The sequence below is a fragment of the Syngnathoides biaculeatus genome, chromosome 14 (genome assembly GCF_019802595.1).
Source record: "Syngnathoides biaculeatus isolate LvHL_M chromosome 14, ASM1980259v1, whole genome shotgun sequence".
NCBI classification, from domain to species: domain Eukaryota; kingdom Metazoa; phylum Chordata; class Actinopteri; order Syngnathiformes; family Syngnathidae; genus Syngnathoides; species Syngnathoides biaculeatus.
The window spans coordinates 15036197-15056363 of record NC_084653.1 but is presented as its reverse complement, the minus strand read 5'-3'; the positions used below and the strand labels follow the sequence as shown (position 1 = coordinate 15056363).

The following is a 20167-nucleotide window of genomic DNA, read 5'->3' as shown; positions in this document are numbered from 1 at the left end:
AACATTACGTGAGACTAATTCAGAAAACCATATCAATCTGATCATCTTTCGCATAACTACTGGATAATCAGCCAATTTTTTTACCATCCGACATTCACTTGTGTCCGGCAAAAGTAGCCAACATGATACTTTATTAAGCACTACTAACAAATAAAATGTCGGTAACAAATTATTTTTGTTCGTGTTACAGTTGTTAGCCTAAATTTCACCCACAGTGCTGATGGAAAAACCATTCGAAACACATACCTGAATTAAAACGTTTATTGAGGTTTTTTATGTGCTTGGCACTTTTATTTACATTTACACACAAAAAAACATATTTTTGCTGTTGCTTTTTTTTTTTTTTTCTTATTTTACTATGCCACACATTTATATAACAACGACGGTACTGCTCAGTACTTAAATACCACAAAACACACTTGAGCAACTTCGCTTTGCTATTGCTGATAACTTCACACGTTTAAGCTTATTGATTGCATTAAACATCTAAAAGACATAATCCACTCCAAAACGGCGACGCCAGGTGTCAGTCTGTCAGGGGATTTTGCTTCGGGGGGTTGATATTCCTTTTAGGACAGGTGAGGCCGCTACTTGTCCGACAAGACGCGTCCCGAGATTCCGTCCAAGGTGTCCCGATTCTCACCACACTTGGGCGGTCATTTTTTGCAGAACCAGGCTATAAGAAAGGGCGGTGAAAATATTGAACCAGAACAAATCTTGACTGTGTTGAGCCCTTTGCCCCTGTCATCCTTTCCAGCAATGGGTCACCTCTGTAAGTATAGCAGCCCGCCGATCCTGCCACCAACACAACCGCCCTTACCACTTCAGCCATCATCGTACCTAACATCTCCCATGATGCCGCCACAGTCACCACCACTTTCGTCATCCCTGCTGCCCCCTTTCGTCCCAAAAAAAAAAAAAAAAAATTAAATAGTAGTAGGTTGCCCCCTCGAAGGCCTTTTTAAGATGAGAAGGGCGTATTCACAAGTCACGATCCTTTTTTAAAAGGCTAACAGCTGGGGGAAAAAAAAAAAAAAAAAAATTCACAAGTTCCAAATTTGCGGCAGAATATCTCTGCACCACCCTCTCGTCTCTACACCATGTGCATGGACATCTGGGAGGAGGTGCCGTACTGACGTCCATCACAGGGAGCGGCGCCCTGCTGCTGGCCGCCGGCGCTGTTACCAATCATGTGCATCGTGTCCATGTTGCCGTTGGACAGGTACTGGCGCTCTGCAAAGGCACCGGCTGGGGCGGAGGAGCACAGCAGCCCCCCCTGGGGCTTCTCGGGGCTGGTGGCCAAGCGGGGCGAGGCGGGGAAGTTGTATCCGTACAAATTGTAGGGGTTGTGCAGGGAGAAGGCATTGTAGGAGCCCTGCTGTACGTGGTGATGGCCCCCGCTGAACATGTGAGCTGAGGACGGAGAAGAACCTGAGGGGGCGGTGGCCGAGGGACCCCCGGACCCGCCGGCGCCTGCCTGCATCACATACTGCAACTGTGATGCGGGGAAGGAGCTCAGCTGGCCTCCGTAGGCATCCATTTTGCCGCCGGTGGCGCCGGGGGCGACCGTGGAAGCGCTGCCTTGCATGCCGATCAAAGAGGAAGTCCTCTGTGGCAGGAAGGACTCGGCCGGCTGCGTGGGGGCCACGCCGCTACCCGCCGCCTGGAGGCGTCCGTAGGAGCCGTCAGCCAGGCCTCCGTAGCCCTGTAGCGCTGCCATGTTGCTGCGGGCGCACGCCGGGTACTCAGACAGTCCCAGGTTGCACAGCTGGCTCTCCCGGCAGCCCACATTGAAGGTGTTGGGCGCAAGATGGAAGGCGGGTGGCGAGCAGGAAGGGGACAGGAGATGGGCGGCTCCGGAGGGGGAGGGCGTCCCTGTGCTGGAGGTGGTTGGAGATGTACCCGTGCTCCCACCTGAACACACACACACATACATATAAAAAAAAAAAAAAAAAAAAAAAAGCGCAAACGTTTAATCCCGTTAAGGCTTTGCTGGTGGAGGTACATGCTGCAACCTTTCATGCAGACGCCGTGGGTTCTATTCCCGGCCACTGCCCCAATACACAATATTGTCGCTTTAGGGCACAGCTGGTCCGAAGTCCGGATAAAAAGAAGGGTGGATTGTGTCAGGAAGGCCATCCATCGTGAAAACTGTGCCAAAGAAATCATGCGAGTGATTCGCTGTGGCGACGCCTGACAGAAAAAGCTGAAAGTCACCACAACCGACCACGATTTTGGATGTCTGGCAACCCCTTACGTGAGAGCCGATATGGAGCTGCTTTTGGTAAACTAAGAACTTTGGACGCACCGAGTAAAAATGTGCTATCGATGTGAACATCTCTAGCATACTACCACTCATGCCGCCACCCTTGCAGCCGACTGACAGAGTAAATTAAGACTACCGCTTTTAAGTATCTTACTACTTCCTGTTTTGTTTGTTATTGTTCATCTCGCTTCTCCACCTTATTTCAGACAATAACCAAAGATTAGTTGTAGTGCTTTTTCTTTGGCTTTTGACACAGTCACAGTCACCTCTTAAATTTTTGTACGTTGCGACTTTCTCTTTTCTTTCATTGGTCTGACACGACTCTCAGTTGCCATTGAGCAATTCTTTCAACCAAGGAGTTTAATTTTCATTCATCCTTGACCAGAGTTGTGACACTGAGTGTAGACATCAACCACGATGTTGGCAACTCGTTACTCTACCTCATTTTCTGTGTTTATGTCAGAATGTTTTTCTTTCTCTTTGGCTTTATAATAACCACAAGAAGATATCATGAAAGAGGATGTTATCACTTTAATTGGGATTTTGAGAAAGTGTGTGAAAAGAAGAAAACACTGTCTTTTTCCAAACACGTGTACTCTAACTAATTTTAGTTTGGTATGTTTCCCCTTGGTGTTTTGTTATTTTGCCATAACAAGACTCTTGGCCCTCACTGAGAAACTGAACAAAGAATGAGAGTCTTCAATGACTGGTCTGTTTGTACCGTTCCGATAAAATCTGAGCCCTGAATACAGACGTTGACTGCTATGCTAGCTCCCAGTGCTAGCTGCAGACTGGTTCAATTGTAATAATCGCATGCGCCATATGCCTTCGATAAGAAGCGGGACAAAAAGGGTTCACCGTGGGGGGGAAGGCATATGCATGAAATATATGTGAAGTCATGTTTTCCTTTGCTTCTAAGGACTTGAGGGATGTTGGGAGGGCTTGCTGTGGACTTGCAGAAGGAGAAAAAAAAAATGGTGTTTGCGCTCAGGGTTCACGTTTTTAAGAAAAAAAAACACGTCGTCCCACTGCAACGTCAGGCGAGCCGGGTCGCCCTGGCAACGGTCACACGGTGTCAGAGGATGCATTGGGTGACCTATGTTACTCACACCGAGCAAGAACTGTATGTTTTTTTTTATGTTTTATGATGCAAAACCATTGCAAGTGACCCAAAAGGGAACGGTTCCATTTAGGTGTGGGGATGGGAAAAAAATTGGAGTAGAGCCATTCTACTGTTATTTTATCGTCATTTAGCCATTTGTGCAAAAAGAGAGCATAAACCTTTTAAGTGTTCATCTTTTGTTTGCTGGATTAGAAAAAAAACTTAAGAGCATGGAACGAAAAACCTTTGGTGGTGGATAGAGAGAAAAAAATAATCCCACGGAAGAAAAATGGCAGGATTTTTCTTTTTTTCCCCTTCAGAAAACGGTGCAGATGTTCCCCCCCAACCGCATTTTAAAGTCAAATCATAGACAAATATTCTTTTTGAGTACAAATTACTTTTTTCCCCATTGTACAAGAAGTTGAAAATTTCATTCATTTATTCATTTTCTGAGCTGCTTATCCAAATAAAGTGTTGGGGGAGTGCTGGAGCCAATACCAGGTGTCAATGGGCAGGAGGAAGGGTACACCTTCAACTGGTTGCCAGCCAATCGTAGGACAGATTGAGAAGAAATAAAGAAAACAATAAAATACATTCCCACTCACAGTCACACCAAGGGGCAATTTAGAGTCCCCGATTTCTAGATGTTTTTGGGATGTGGGAGGGAACGGGAGTGCCCGGAGAAAACCCACACAGGTACAGGGAGAACATGCAAACTCCTCACAGCTAGGGGGGCACTTGAACCCTGGCACTCAGAACTGCAAGGCCAACACTCTAAGAGTTGCGCCGCCATGCCGCTGAAACAAATATATTTTTTAAAAATGAAAAAAAAAAAAGTGAATTATTGTGTAAGATCAATGTGCAAAGGAAACATCTAAAATGGCATAATTTTTAATAATTTTGCATGGGCCAAAGTAATGGTGTAATTTGACATAATATTTTCTCCAGAATTGTGCAAATTGTCAGTTTTCACTTAAAATGTAAGAAAGGGTTGGAACACTTTTTTTCCCCCAAAAAAACATGGTAATCATAGATTTGTTTTGCTAGTAATAATTTTACTACTGTTTTGTGGCTCCAGAAAATTACAGAAAATGTTAAATTTTTTTCATTAACATAGCAAGTAAAATACTACCCAAAAAATGATGCAAGTTTCTGAACTCTGAAGCATTACAAAACATAACGTAAAGACTGAAAAAGTTAAAGAATCGTCATCACACACTTATTTGGAACATGCTACGGGTGAACAGGCTAATAATAAATAATAAGAAGAATAAAACGTTTCGCTGAATTGTTTTTGTTCACAAGCAAAGATGAACAGGTGCGTGAGAAAATGGTCAACCAGTTAAGGACAATGTTCCTCAAAGTACAATCGCTAGGAATTTAGTGATTTCATCATCTTTGCTCCATGAGATCCTCAAAAGGTTCAGAGAATCTAGAGAAAAACTGCATGTAAGCGGCAAGGCCAAAAACCAACATAGAATGTCCGTGACCTTCGATCCCTCAGGTAGCACTGCATAAAAAAAATGATCATCAATGTGTAAAGGATATCACCACATGGGCTCAGGAACACTTCAGAAAACCACTGTCAGTAAATACAGTTCGGAGCTGCAGCCTTAAGTGCAACTTAAAACTTTACTATGCAAAGCAAAAACCATTTATCAACAACAGCCACAAACACTGGCCCCGAGCTCCTCTAAGATGGTCTGACGCAAAGGAGAAAAGTGTTCTGTGGTCCGACAAGTCCACATTTCAAATTGTTTTTGGAAATAGTGGACGTTGTGTCCTCCGGGCCAAAGCGGAAAGAACAACATCCGGACTGTGTGTGTGTTCACTGTGATGGCTAAAATGCAGAGAACAAATTTCATGTGCACGCATGCATGTTCATGACAATAAAGATGATTCTTCTTATTCTTATGATTATTAGTGGAAAATTCAAAAGCTGGCATTTGGAATGGGATGGGACTGTGTTCGTGTCAATGGCATGGGTAATTTACACATCTGTGAAGACACCACTAAAGCTGAAAAGTACATACAGGTTTTGAAGAAACATATGCCGCCAGCCAAGCAATATTTTTTGATGGATTTCCCTGCTCATTTCAGTAAGACAATGCCAAGCCACGTTCAGTACGTGTTACAACGGCGTGGCTTTGTAGTAAATGAGGGCGGGTACCCTACAGGCCTGCCTCCAGTCCAGTCCAGTGTGGCACATTATGAAATGTAAAATGTGACAACAGAGACCCCAGACTGTTGAACAGCTTAAGCAGTACATCATGGAAGAATGGGAAAGAATTCCACCTAGAACGCTAGAACAATTGGTCTCTTGAGTTCCCAAATAAGTATCAAATGTTGCTATAAGAAAAGGTGATGCAACACAGTGGTAAATATGATCATGGCCCAGCCTTTTTTGGAACATGTTGCGGTCATAAAATTCTAAGTTACCGGTAATTATTATTTACTAAAAAACAAACTTTATGAGTTTGAAAATTAAATCATTAAATATCTTTTCTTTGTAGTGTATTAAATTAAATATAGGTTGAACATGATTTGGAAATCATTGTATTCTGTTTTTGTTTAACACAATATCCTATCTTCATTCAAGTTGGTTTTAAAAAAAAGAAAAAAATATCCACCTGATACACCGCCCAAATCCATCATTGAGTAACACTATGATTAATACAGATATGTATTAATACTATAAACTTGTAGTATTGCAATCTGGGCATCTTTCTCAGTACCGCGTGAACGTGACGACTCACCCTGCTGCTTCTGCATGTTGGTGAAGTCTTCAAAGGTGAGCGTCCTCACTGGAGGTCTCCAGAAAGCGTACGTCTCCATGATGGCCTCAAGACCTGTCCTAAAATCAACGGACACATAAACACACACAATAAAAAGTATGAAATAACAATTAAAATCTAATCAGATAATGCTAATAACCTACTGCTATCGCAGAATGCAAAAGATAATCCAAATAAAAACGGTTCTGCAAGACCAACAGAGTGAAGTGACTCGTCTGCGTCAGAGGGTGATTATAATTACATGCTAGTGTAAATGAGCTACGTTTAAGCATTTTGAAAATAAAAGCAAATTCAAACGTGTTCCCTAAGTCCAACAGCGTGATGGCACGACTATGGGTCAGTGGCTAATGCTAATAAGTCTTGAAAAAGTGATCAAAATAAAAACATTTCTCAATCACACGGAGACCAACTCACAGGCAAATGCTAATGCTAGCAGTAGAGTTTGCCTGGCCTAAATCAAGGTGGTTGACATGTGTAATGCTAAAAGGAAACCGGAGAGGAAATGTAAGCAATAAACTAAAAGCTATTGCAAAGATGAGCTACTACCAGCGGAAGCATCTACCGCGTTGAAAGAAACCAAAGATTCCCGCTTGCAGGAAACCAGAGCTCTTAAAGACGAAGGCAGCGTTTTATTGTGTGCATAAATCTGCGTGAAAGTGTGGACACAAAGCTCTGCGACTAGCGTGATTTACTCCCATCGAACTCCCAGACGAATAATTTTAAGGCAGAAACTTCCTGGCTGACTGCTGTAGCACGTTAGCACTAACGCTAACTGGCCTCGGAAGCTGCCACAGGGGAAGTTGCCAAAATTTGGGATAAATATGCAAATAAGGGAAGAAAAACCTTACCAATCGATTACAATTTATGTAACTTTAATGTGGAAATAGCTGGCCACTAAATGATTTCCATCTGGTTGTCAATGTTGCTAATAAGTACAATCACGTTAGTAGTTTGATAAATACATGGGAGATAGTTGCTGCTTTTAATTAGTACATTATATGTGTATGTCTGTGGGAGGGGTGCGGGGGGGGGGGATGTCTGTGGCTGCGTGTGGACTGAAAACAGTTTGATCAATGAAAAATGGACATGAATATGGAATTACAGAACTATTTAAATGTGTTTTTTTTTTACTGCCAGCGCTATCAAGTATAATGATACCTTGAAACCTTCCTTTACTGCTAGTCATTTGATATTTCTTTGGAAATAGGAAATGTTCAAAATCGTTATATATGTCGGTAATTCACTATGTAACACATTGCAATTTGGTTTTTACTGCCACAAACAACAATCACAGCTAGATATGAGTCGAGTCAGTTGAAGTCAAGAAATGCATCAACATTTGCTACTTATGATTTTTGTGCACTGAACACAGGTCGCAGTTTTGCTGGGTTTGTGTTCAAATTTTGTTTGTAGCATTAAACATGTAACAACAATCTTTAAAAAAATTGACACTTTCATACTTTGTACAATTTTTGTGTAGATCCATCCATTTCCTTTGTTGCTTATCCTCACTAGGGTTGCGGGGAGTGCTGGAGCCTATCCCAGCTGTCTAGGGGCAGGAGGTGGGGTACACCCTGAACTGGTTGCCAGCCAATCGCAGGGGACATAGAGACAAACAGCCGCACTCACAGTCACACCTACGGGCAATTTAGAGTGTCCAATTAATGTTGCATGTTTTTGGGATGTGGGAGGAAACCGTAGTGCCCGGAGAAAACCCACGTAGGCACGGGAGAACATGCAAACTCCACACAGGTGGGTCCAGAATTGAACCCGGGACCTCAGAACTGTGAGGCCAATGCTTTACCAGCTGAACCACCGTGCCGCATTTTCATGTAGATATGAAATATATTTAAATTGGCAATCACTTTTATTTTAACCAGAGTATGCATCCCATCCATCCATTCAATTTCCAAACAGTTTATCCTCACAATACTCCAGATAAATTCGGGGTATCAGCGGACTACACCCACATCCCAAAAATATGCAAATTGATTGAAGACTAAATTGCCCGTAGGTGTGAATGTGAGTATGAATGGTTGTTTGTTTCCATGTGCCCTGCGATTGACTGGCGACCAGTTCAGGGTGTACCCTTCCCCCTGTCCCTGAGATAACAGATCGGCTCCAGCACGTCTGCAACCCTAGTAAGGATAATTGGTACAGAAAATGGATAGATAGACATACAATTGGCTGGGTTTATACTAATTATTCTGATGTAGTTGTTGCTATCTTTAATGTTAAATATACTCAGAACCAGCCAACCCTCGTTGTAGTTGCTAGATACTTGTCGTAACTTGTTTGGGAATAAAAAAATTGTAAGTTTCCTGTATTTGTCAGGGTTGTGTGTGTGTGTGTGTGTGTGTGTGTGTGTGTGTGTGTGTAGTGTTTGAAGCGGTACTTCAAATGTTAACATGAACCAAAAACGCTATCTTTCATTCTTCCGCTCTTTTCTGTGAGTGTGAAGACCACGTTATCTTCTCATGTGTTGCTGTTTTTCCTTTTAACACGGGGCCATAAATCACAAAGTCTATTGTTTGAAAAGCGAAAAAAGAAGTCTCAGATATCTGCGCTGCTAATAATGTGGACCAGATGACGGGGGGCTGCTTTCATGTTCAAAACACACCATCCCCCCCAACCCCCCACCCCATTCCTTAACATGCCGACTCAAAAGAAAAAGGAAAAGGAAGGTATGATGTCACCACCGATGGAACAAATATGTACTAATCAGATTTTTATTTTTTTTAACCTTTGAACTTTGTAGCTAACAAATAGTAGCCAATTTGACACACAGTTTAACGCCGATGGCATTTGTGTCAATGCCTGAACATGTAAAATCGTCACCGGAGAGCAACAGGCGCTTTAAACACGTGGGTGGGAGATGTAAGGGCTGGGTGTGAAGTATAACATTCCGGTCTTGGCTTTTTTTACTATACCATTCCGGAATCCAATAATTCACTGACGTTCGTGACAATGCCTTTCAACACAACAGAAATGGGGAAAAATGAGTGTCAGTTGTGAAGTTGCACATAACTGTTCCAGCTTTTCATAATACTATTTTGACACAGAGAGACGCCGTCAGTGGTGCATATGAAATAGCTGTGGGACAATTGCTTTCAACACAACAGGGGCCAAATGTGAGAAATGAGTGTTGAAGCTCACAGCCCATTCAAAAGAGACAATATTTGTCGTACAGCAACAACGGCTTTATGCACAAAAGGGGCAGCAGAAGTGAACGTTGGCTATAAAGTAGAACACTATGGTCCCAGAACTTGAATGTAGACTTCCATAAACAGAGACGCCATCCTGCAATCAAATGCAGGAATTGAATCACACCAACATTAAAATAGATAGATGTTGGACAGAGATGATTGGTTTTAATACAAAATATGCAGGAGAAATGAGTCCCAGGTGTGAAGCGTGACAATGTGGTCCTGTTCCATTCCATTTTGTAGAGACATGGCATTCCGCAATCAAATTATTAAATGATACCAGCCACCAAAACGTTCTTCGACAATGTTGGCTGTTGAACTTCACACCCCTTCCCAGATTTTTATTATTCCATTTCACACGGAGACTAGGACTCCCGCGAAATTATATGATGTCATCAGACTCAAATAGTTGGACACTGCCAATTGCTTTCAACATCACATTGTGTTGGGTGCGAAGTTCAACACCCTGTGCCGCCTTTTTCTCTATTCCATTTCACACTCCCAAAGTGTGAAAACAACATGAACGCACCTGTTTCTGCCAGAGTCCCGAAAACCTTTGGCAAAGGGGTTCCGGTCGATCTTTAGTCTGGTGATCTGCAAAAGAAAAATCCCAATCGTGACTCACGATTAAGCATGGGATCAAGACTGAACGATGGGGCCGCGACAGAGTTGGGACGGTACCTGCTGGTTCTGGTAAGCGGTGACTGTGGTGAAAACAGTCTCGGGAAAGCTGAAGGTCTTGACGCCCTCGCCGCCTGGAACCTGTTTGTTTGGCGACAGCTCACTGCTGAAGTCCTTGCGGATGACGTGAACGCGAGGCTGGTACTTGTGCATAGAGTGAAGGATGATCTGAGAGAAAAATAAGAAATGAAATTAATACTTACACCTTGATGTCAACGTGTTGTGCGTGTAGGATTATTAATACAATGCCATCTTTAAATTTCAACTGAACTAAAAATAATTGTCGGAACCAAAAAAAAAAAAAAACATAGGGTGAAAGAAACGAATGCAGAAAACCATTATCAGTTCTTGCACCGGGACATGAAAGTCTAGTATATACGGCACCATTACAACAACTTTTTTCCCTCCACATTTTTATTCAACTGAACTAAAAATGATTACCCGAACCAATTTAACATAAGGTCATGGATGATCTTTGGGAAAAGAAATAGAGAATGGGCATGGATTCCACCAAAATGACACCTGAGTGTGGCGTGTTCGGGATTGGAAAAACATTTTTAATTTCAACTAAACTAAAAACAATGGACTTTGGTCATTGATCACCTCAGTTCGGGTGACTTTTTTTCCCCCACACAGATTTAACTGAACCAAAAAGGATTGTCAGAACCAAAAAACTTTGAATGGTAAAAATACAGGCAACCGTCATTAATTCTTCCATCAGAATGCCAAAGTGTAGTACATATGGGATCATTAACAACAAATAAGCTTCAACTGTACTGAAAACTATTATCTGAACCAATAAGACACAAAGTGAAAAATATAACAAATGGGAATGTATTCCTCCCACAAGGACACCATAGTGTTATGCATACAGGATTGTAAAAAATATTTTTAAGTTTGAACTGGATTAAAAACAATGGATTTGTCAGCCAAACACACATGAAGCCATGGGGAATCTCCAGGAAAAAAATACCAAGAATGGACATAGGACCCCTGAGTGTAGCATGTACAGGTTAGTTAATAAAGCATTGCTTTTGTAAATTTCAACTAACCTTAAAAAAAAAAAAAATGCCAGATTCAAAACAACATGGAGTGAAGGGTCTACAAAAAAAAAAAAAAAAAAACACGTGAATTATCAATCATCAATTGTAGTGCAGTTCCTTAAACCTTTCAACTGGACTAAAAACTATTATCCATGCCAAAACAATATGAAGTGATGGATAAACTGTGAGAAACTATGCCAAGACAGATAAATATATAAATGATTCCACCAGGACTCCAGCAAGTATGGGGTTGTCAAACCAGCATTATTTCTGAACTGAAAAGAACGGGGTTGTCACGACAAAAACAACAGAGTGATGAATAATCTGCGGTAAGAAATACTAACAGATATCATGAATTCTCGCAGTAGGGTGTCAGTGTGTACCACGTATGGGACCGTTAATACAACACATTTTTTAACCTCAACTGAACTTAAAAGAATGGTGTTGTCGGAGTTAAAAAAAAAAAAAAAAAGATGGAAGTGATGGATATTAAGATAGATAAAATGCCAAGAACAGACATAAATTCTCCCATTAGGACACCAGAGTGGAGCGCATACGGGATTGTTAATACAGCACATTTTTCTTGCACAGTTTGAGGTCTCTTTTTTTTTTTTTTAAAAGAATATTCAACTAAGCAGCCAAAGTGCTGCTTGTTGTCAAGTAAGTGACCTACGTGGAGTCACCTGCAACCATACAGCTCTTGTTTCTCAAATTTGGGGTTGCAAGTCAAAGCAAAAACATGTCTGACTGTAACTCAAATCCCTCGTAAATTGAGTCACTTGTATCTCAGGGCACCACCATATAATGTAAGCACACGGGGGGAAAAAAATTAAAACTGAATTATTAAAAACCAAACTGAAGTAATCAAACAGTGACTTAATAAAAAAATCATTTAGTGTAACCTGGTAGTTTAACCTGAAAGTTTTGATTTAATAAAAAAAAAAAAAAAAAACTATGTCTGAATGTTGGAATGAACATTACCTGTTTTCAGAGGCGACACGAGGGGATTACTAGGGGTCGCCACGTTATATTTTAACAACATAAAATGTTCTATCACCATACCACCAATCGACAAATCTCTTTGGCCACCCAGCCCAAAACTCTCTGGATGGGGCCCTGCTCGTGTTAGCCAAAATGTTAGCACTAGCTTACTTGTCTTAGCTTGATTTTGAGGTTCAGTTCTCGTACACATTCACACACTCAAACAAGCTTCACACAAGCGAGAAGCTTTTACTTTTGTTATCAAAATAACATTTTTTGGCAGATCTCTGGTTTATCTACCACAAATACGTCTTAGCAACAACTTTTGGTTTCCACAGTAAGTTATCATCTACCAGGCCTGTAGTCTCGGGGCAAAAGTGCATCGGATAAGAGGCCTGAAAGTTACGTCCAGTCAAGGACAGATACATGTTTTTAAACATAAATAGGCCTGAGAATTGAGAACCGATCGGATCTGGGACTAACATGCCAGTTCTCACGAAATGATTCAAAATGATTCAAAAAAAAAAAAAAAACCGGTTCCCAGTTTTGGATGCCCACAGCCCAAGGACCCCGAAGAAGAAAATGGCGAAAACCAATGAAGAAGAACCCGCACGAAGACGACCTTGCGTCCAAAGTCACCGGCGGATAAAAAGTATTACACACCTTAGAACAAATGACCAAACCCGAGTGTGACACTTACGTTAAGATTATACTGTGCAAAGAAGTCTTTCGCGATGTGTTCAAGTCTGATGCTCTGCCTCCGAGCCTCCGCACGGGACTTCTACCAAGAGGTGAGTGAAATATGCCTACGCTAACATCGAAACCGCTAACAAAATGTGGCTTCCACTCTTCCATTGGTGATTTTTAGCATCTAGTCTTCAAAATAAAGTAAGAGCTGATGACAGATGGAAAAACAAAACATCAATTACTTCACTGCACTGGAAAAAGTAGAATGAGTCGTATGACCTGCGGAACACTGAGCTAAAATGTCACCAATTCAACTACCAACATTACATCACAATAAAGAGGAGACAAAACTCACAAAAACGTCGTCTCATAGTATTACAATGACGAACCTCGTGTTTTATCAGTGTATAGGTAAAGAAATCGACATTTTACAGACTATTTGGTTCTATTTCTTTTTTTTTTTTTCGGTTCGTTTTACCAGTTTTGTGTGATGTTATTTTTTGTGAAAAAAATTATTGTACATCACTTTCAAAATAAAAGGCTTTATGCGTAAAACAGGAAGTCAATATAAAATTAGATAAAAGATTTGTGGCGATAACACTGTTGCAAATAACTTAATGCTATATTTAAACGTTAGCTGAAAGAATTAATGAAGACTAAGTCAATTAGGTTAGTGCTACACACATTGCCTTTTAATCCATTTGTTGGATATTGAAACTGGTTAAAAAAAACAATCACAACATGGTCAAATGTTCATTTTACTTTATGCTGTTGGCTCCTTAAAAAAATTGAAGTTCATAATTTGGACACTTTTTATTTAAATTATGCAAACTTTTTTGACCCAGCCCCCTGAAACAATTAGAATCGTTTGGAACCAGAAGTGAAATGAAGAACTGGAATCATTCAAAATCAAACAATGCCCAAACCTAAACATAAATAACTAAACTGTAAATTTACCAAAATGCAGCGTTTCTTAAGTTATGTTACCAATGTCAACACTGCTTTGAAAACTGAATGTTTAGCAAATCGCATTCAATTCATGAAAATGTTTTGATCAAAATCAAATATGTCCGTTTGGTGCCAAGCTGTAAAGTTAAATTTCAGTCAAGACTTATTTATTTATTTATTTTTACATCACTCGACCCAAAGAAAACTAACATTTTTCAATAATTTGAATTAAAAAAAAAAAAAGAAGATAGCTGGGATAGGCTCTCGTGCTCCCGTGACCATTTTGAGGATAAGTGGGTCTGAAAATGGATGGAAATTATTATAATATCTTTTTTTAAATGCTTTTTTCAGTGTATATCGACGTAGACGCATTCCTTTATGCTTGTAGGTGACTCGATAGACATGGCGTAAATGCTAACAGCAGGTGGCAAAGACCCTAACATCCCGGCTTTCACCAAGCTCGCACGACTCGACTTTTAGGAAACATATTTGTCACAGCTGGTGGGTACACACATGTAGCGAGCGCGGGATCAGCCAGAGGACGACAGCTCGTCGTTGTTCGCACTCAAAGGCGCTTAAGCCTTAGAAGTGATGTTTGTCTTTTCATGTCGCAGCTGGACCAGCAAAAGTCCAAGTCGACACAATCCGTTGGCGCTAATGTAACTAAAGCACGAAAAGGCTGTGAAGTCAGCGCCAAACGCAACAGGTGGTGGCGCCGTAGTCCCCATGCACAGAGGCAGATAGAGCCAATCACAAGGTGGAGGAAAGTCGTTCCCGGAAAAGGTGCATTGGGGATCGATGTCACACAAATATGAAGTTATCCCAAAATAATAAATATCGAAACATTAAGTTGGCTGTTGACAGAACAGCACCCCACCCCCCCAAAAAAAGAAAGAAAAATAAATAATATCTATTTGCAGGGCCCATAGAAACAAAGAATCATTCCAACTCACAATCACACCAAGGGGCAATTTAAAGTCACCAATTAATGGCTGCCTTTGGGATCTGGGAGGAAACCAGAGTGCCCGGAGAAAAGCCACGCAGAACATGCGAACTTCACAGGAGGGGTTGGATCCCGGTCCTCAGAACTGTGAGGCCAACACCCTAACAGGTTGCGCCTATCCGTCCATCCATTTTCCCAGCTTCTTATCCTCACAAGGGTCGCAGGAGTGCTGGACCCTATCCCAGCTGTCAACGGGCAGGAGGCAGGGTACACCCTGAACTGGTTTCCAGCCAATCGCAGGGTACATCGAAACAAACCGCCACTCTCACAATCACACTTCAAGGCAATTTAGAGTATCTAATTAATGTTGCATGTTTTGGGGATGTGGGAGAAAAACCGGAGTGCTCGGAGAAAACCCACAAAGGAACGGGGAGAACATGCAAACTCCACACAGGCGGGGCCAGGATCGAACACGAGACCTCAGAACTGTGAGGCCAACGCTTAACACCTGCCTCACCATGCCCCCTATATTAAATTAAATTTAAATTAAACAATGTGAAACAAAATTTGAATTCTGGAAAAAAAATACAACTCCATCAAATTAAGCATTTTTAAATTATATGCGTGCTAACAAAACAAAACAACAACAAAACAAAACAAACAAAGACAAAAGACCATTACAATAAGACGCATTGGGTCAATGACATCACAACCAATCAGCGGTGCCGCTTTCACGATTGACGAAGAAGAGCGACCAATGAGAACGCCTGAGCGCTTACATGTCCTTGGTCGTCCAGCTCGTTGTTGGTGAGTTTGAGCTTGTCGAAGCTGACCACCTGCCGCATCCACGTGTCGCCCGAAGCCAGGGAGTCCGGGTGGATGTAGACCCGCGGGGGCACCGGGGAGTCAGCGTTGCCCGCCACCATCCACTTGGAGCTGTGGTACACGTACCTGCCACCAGAGGATGGGGGAGAAAAATGGAATACTCTCATTTGTCCGTAGGTCAGAATGCGAGTGCGAATGGTTGTTTGTTTCTATGTGCCCTGCGATTGGCTAGCAACGAGTTCAGGGGTAGCCGGCCACTCGCCCATTGTCAGGTGGAATAGGTGCCAGCACCCCTGTTACCCTACTGAGGACAAGCAGCCTGGAAAAGGGATGGATCGATGAAGAAAAACTAAGCTAAACTTAGCAACAGAGTTGAAATGCACTCAGCAGCAAGATCTTCGACATTGTGTGTGCACAAAAGCAACTGGGATACATTTTTTTTTTTCCCTTATTGGGGAAAAGGCAGCCATAAATTTAAGGGAGGCATTCATTTTTTTTTTTTTTTCTTCAAACACACCTCGGTAAGTGCTGTTGTTTTGGTCAGCAAAAACATAGTTAGCTCTTTATAAAGTCTAATTATGAACAATAATTGCAGTGAGTGGCCAATATTGTCAGTGACGGCCAAATAGGGAGGCTTGTATTTTGTGGGAGACATTTTTATTATTATATACGCGCTTGAGTCGGCCTGTCATTTTCGTGTGTGTGATCAATAATTACAGCTATTATTATACTGCTAATAATTTGACTGATGGGAAATGTCAAACAGTCTATTCAAAGGAAGCATTTTTTTGTTTACTTTCTGCTATTTAAGGTAGCAACAAATTTCAAATGGCCTCAGTCATTAGCAATCAATAAATAGCTATCATTATTATAATTCATAACATCTCATTGCTATTGACTTGATTATTTCACGAGCTAATATAGATCATCTGTAACTCAGTACGACGTTCACGAATCCGAGCAGTAGCGTTGACATATTAAGCAAAACGGACCGTCATTGACGTTGAAAGCGTGAAAAGATGTTTTTCTTTACAACAGTAATCATCATTTGATGAGAAGATTTTTATTAAAAATGACACCATCCTCCGCTAATTTCACGTTTGTTTGCTCTGGCCCACCGCTAACATGTGCGCGCGTGCGCACACCCACAAACACTCACACACTTATTAGCTATTAGCGTTAAGCGTTCACAGATGCTTGTTTTCCTTCCAAAAGCTTCTCCAGCTTCCTCTCGTTTCTGTCTTCATTGCTGTCTTGCATACATGCAGAAAATATGACTCGTAAAATATGACTTTTTGAAACTTGGAAATGTGTGTTAGCACGTTAATTTAGTTTTTCATAAATACGTCATAAAATGTATTCTTACATTGTTTTCTTTAATTATCTGTTTATCCAGATTTTGTTAACCACAGTGACATTGCGACTTTGGCCTGTTATAACACGTTTCACCACAAGAGGGTGTACACACGCCTAACCTTTATCTTATTCACCTGCGTTACGTTCACTTGTGATTTGTCACAGTTAAAAGTCGTAAATCTACTCACTCTGTGAGCGTTTTCGATGGAGCTTTCTTTGACAATGGTAAAAAAACACACACACACACACGCACACACTGGTCTATTCGCATTTCCCGAAATACCAGGCGCACTACATATTCTCCAACAGATTTCACAGATTAGGGACCTCAACAACTCCTGCAAATAGTTTCATGACTGTCAACACTTTTAATTGTTGGCATTAAAATGCAAGAAAAACGACAATGAGGTTTTGCAATGCTCTTCGAACTAAAAAGCTACGACTGAGCGTCGATACGATATTTTTCAGTGCCGCATTTACACTGTGCTCAGTATAGAGCTCGTGCACGTGACGTCACCATTTTCATGGCGCCATATTGCCGGTCAAAAAGAGCCGCTCGACAGTGTGGGGGACATTAAACCGGAGCAGAATATACACAATGCTCAAGACTTGTTATGCTGTTGGTTGTTACAACACACGAGACACATATTCAAAGAGATCACCCTATGGAATACCAGCTGAAAAGATGAGACAAGATCGATGGATTTCAGCAATTACACGTGATGGTTGGTCCCCAACCAAATAAACACGACTGTGTACCGATCACTTTATTTCAGGTAGGAATTATTCTTCTCAATTTCAAATCCCCAAGAAGTATTTATAATGCTAAGTTGCGCGCATTTGAGAACAATGCGTTTAAAAAAAAAAGACAGGGAGTCGTCTCCAGCGTACACGGAGGCGTGTTGCATCCACGCGTTAATCTTTGGTAAACCTCTCACCGACAGACTTTTTTTTTTCTCCCTAATATGCATTGTTCTCAAATGAGTTCAATGAGTTTTAAAAAAAAGAAAATAAACCGTTGATCACAGAGAGGTTTACATAGGTTAATGTGTAGCTGCAACACGCTTCCGTGTACGGGGGCTGTAGCCTATCCCAGCGGTTTATTTTCTTTTTTTAAATATGCATTGGGCTCATTTGAGAACAATGCGTATTTAAAAAAAAAAAAAAAAAAAAAAGTCCGTCTGAAGTTTACCAAACTTTAACGTGTGGTCCCAACACGCTTCGTGTACGGAGGAGCCACTCAGTCTTTTTTTTTTCCCCACAATCATAGTTAATGAATGCGAGATTGTGTAAAAGCAGGGGTCATTTATTTATATATTGGTATTTGTATTGAAAAAATCTGAGTGGCTCCATCGATATGTGGGATTTATTCTTGATTGAGAACAGATCCAGCAACGAAGTATTTTTTCTGCGTCCAGACTTTTCTACGCTTTCAAATCTCGACGACTTACTCACAAGATCCATGAGTAGATCCAGTTGGTTAATAGTCCAATTTCTTATCAGCAAAACCATCGACTTCGGCATTAAATATGGGTCCTCTATGCCAAGTGTCTCTCATTTTTCCACCTACCTTCATTTATTATTACCTTCTAAATGTTTAATGGTATCGGACAAAACTCTGGGCGTCCTGCATATTTTTGCTTCGTCTCCAACCTACTTAGCATTGAGCAATGCTTTGCTTGCCCGGCAATTCGGCCAGTCACGTGACTTCGGTGACGTAGGTGCACGAGGACCGACGAGATTAAAGTCATGTAATGTAAAATTTCAACTCTTTGACCCGTTTATGTCACGATTCTTAGCACAATCACTTAACAGATTTCGTAAACAAAAGAGTAAAATGTGCTATTTGTTGTGAAAAAACAGGGCTGTCATTTTTCTTGGCGCAAACAATAAGTAGCAATTCTTTTTTCAATAAGACCATCAAAGACGATACCAAGAACAGAAAAACACAAATCACAAATCACGTTAGCTTAGCGTAACCACAGTAAAGTATCATGTGTCAGGAACTATGTCGGGATTTGACTTGTTCTTATTGCATGTAATACCGCAGGATTGCTTACGACTAACCCCCCCCCCCCCCCCAAAAAAAAAAAAAAAAAAAAATCTGTCATCTATAGTGTGAAAGCGTGTTTTTGCTTTCCTGAAGGCAAACTTTAATGACATTTTCAATTTCTTTCGTCCTCAGAAGAAATTAAAACGTGAGCTTCATGGATCATGTTGGAGAAGAAGAATTTAAGCAACCAATCACATTGCACAGATTTTGGTCCCTGTATGCGCTAGCGCACGTGGAAAGGAGCAGTCAAACTCCACATAGTTGTTGTGCAACGTGTGCGCTAAGTCAACGAGTCCTCATTTGCATAATATTTTCTGTGGAGCTGTTTGCGGAGCCTTGAAGCCTGATCCAGTGTGACAATTTTTCCAGCACAGCGCGTCAGTAGATTTGCAGCGTTAAATTGCATGGTGAGCGGCAAACATTTTTGGGGGGGAAAGGTGGGGGTTATGTTACTTAAATTAAGACAAAAATGTAATATGGTGACGTCACGGCATTAACAAAAGATTAAAGCACGTACAATGCATCAGATGATTTTAATATAAGATGTGATGTGCTTTTTTTTTTTCATAGCGCCACGACGCCAACTGGCTCGGGGTTGTTTTTTTTTTTTTTTTTTTTCGGTCCTCGCAGAGTTGGTCGTCTCGGCCGGCGGGAACTCTGGCTTCGCTATCTGGGCCGCCTGGATATGATGAATATATTTCAATTGCGGCCCTCGGCTCTGGCTCCGACTTCAGGGCCCGCGACGGCGGCCGGCCAAAAGGCGTCCGTCTAGTCGAGTTCCCGGAGCGATCCATCACGCGGCCAGCGCAAATGGTGGGGGGGGGGGGGGGAAGCCAGCGAATAGCCCGGGAGGTAAAAACTTTTTAGAATTGGCGTGTAGTGGAAATTCATCTCCAGGGTTTGCTTAGCTGGAGGCAAGGCGAGCGTGCGCGTGAATATGATGTACTACAATGTTTACAAAAGTACACTTTGACAAAAACTAAGCAGAGCTCCTTCTTTCTGTTGCTTCTTTGCCATTCAAATTGTTAAAATAAGACCTACTACTACACCAAAAATTCTTGTCTGGTTGCTTTTTTCCCTTTGAAAAAAATAACTTGGAATATTTCATCTTATTCTCCTCCACTTCCTATTAAAAACTGTCAAAGTTTCGATATCTGTCCATTTTCTTAGCTGCTTATCCTCACAAGGGTCACAGGGAGTGCTGGAGCCTATCCCAGCTGTCAACGGCCAGGAGGCGGGATAAACCCTGAACTGGTTGCCAGCCAATCACAGCCCACATCG

The 20167-nt window shown here is 41.6% G+C and overlaps 1 protein-coding gene across 1 annotated transcript in view; it reads right to left on the bottom strand.

The window, feature by feature from the left end:
* Positions 1 to 247: 247 nt before the first annotated feature.
* tbx15 (T-box transcription factor 15) overlaps positions 248 to 20167 on the bottom strand; it is a 29434-nt gene continuing 9514 nt past the window's right edge. The window contains exons 4-8 of the mRNA XM_061842414.1: positions 15432 to 15603; positions 10051 to 10218; positions 9899 to 9963; positions 6125 to 6222; positions 248 to 1914 (exon numbers count right to left, since the gene is read on the bottom strand). Of these exons, the coding sequence (XP_061698398.1) occupies positions 1094 to 1914; positions 6125 to 6222; positions 9899 to 9963; positions 10051 to 10218; positions 15432 to 15603 (1324 nt within the window). The 3' untranslated portion in view covers positions 248 to 1093. The remainder of the gene's footprint in view (positions 1915 to 6124; positions 6223 to 9898; positions 9964 to 10050; positions 10219 to 15431; positions 15604 to 20167) is intronic.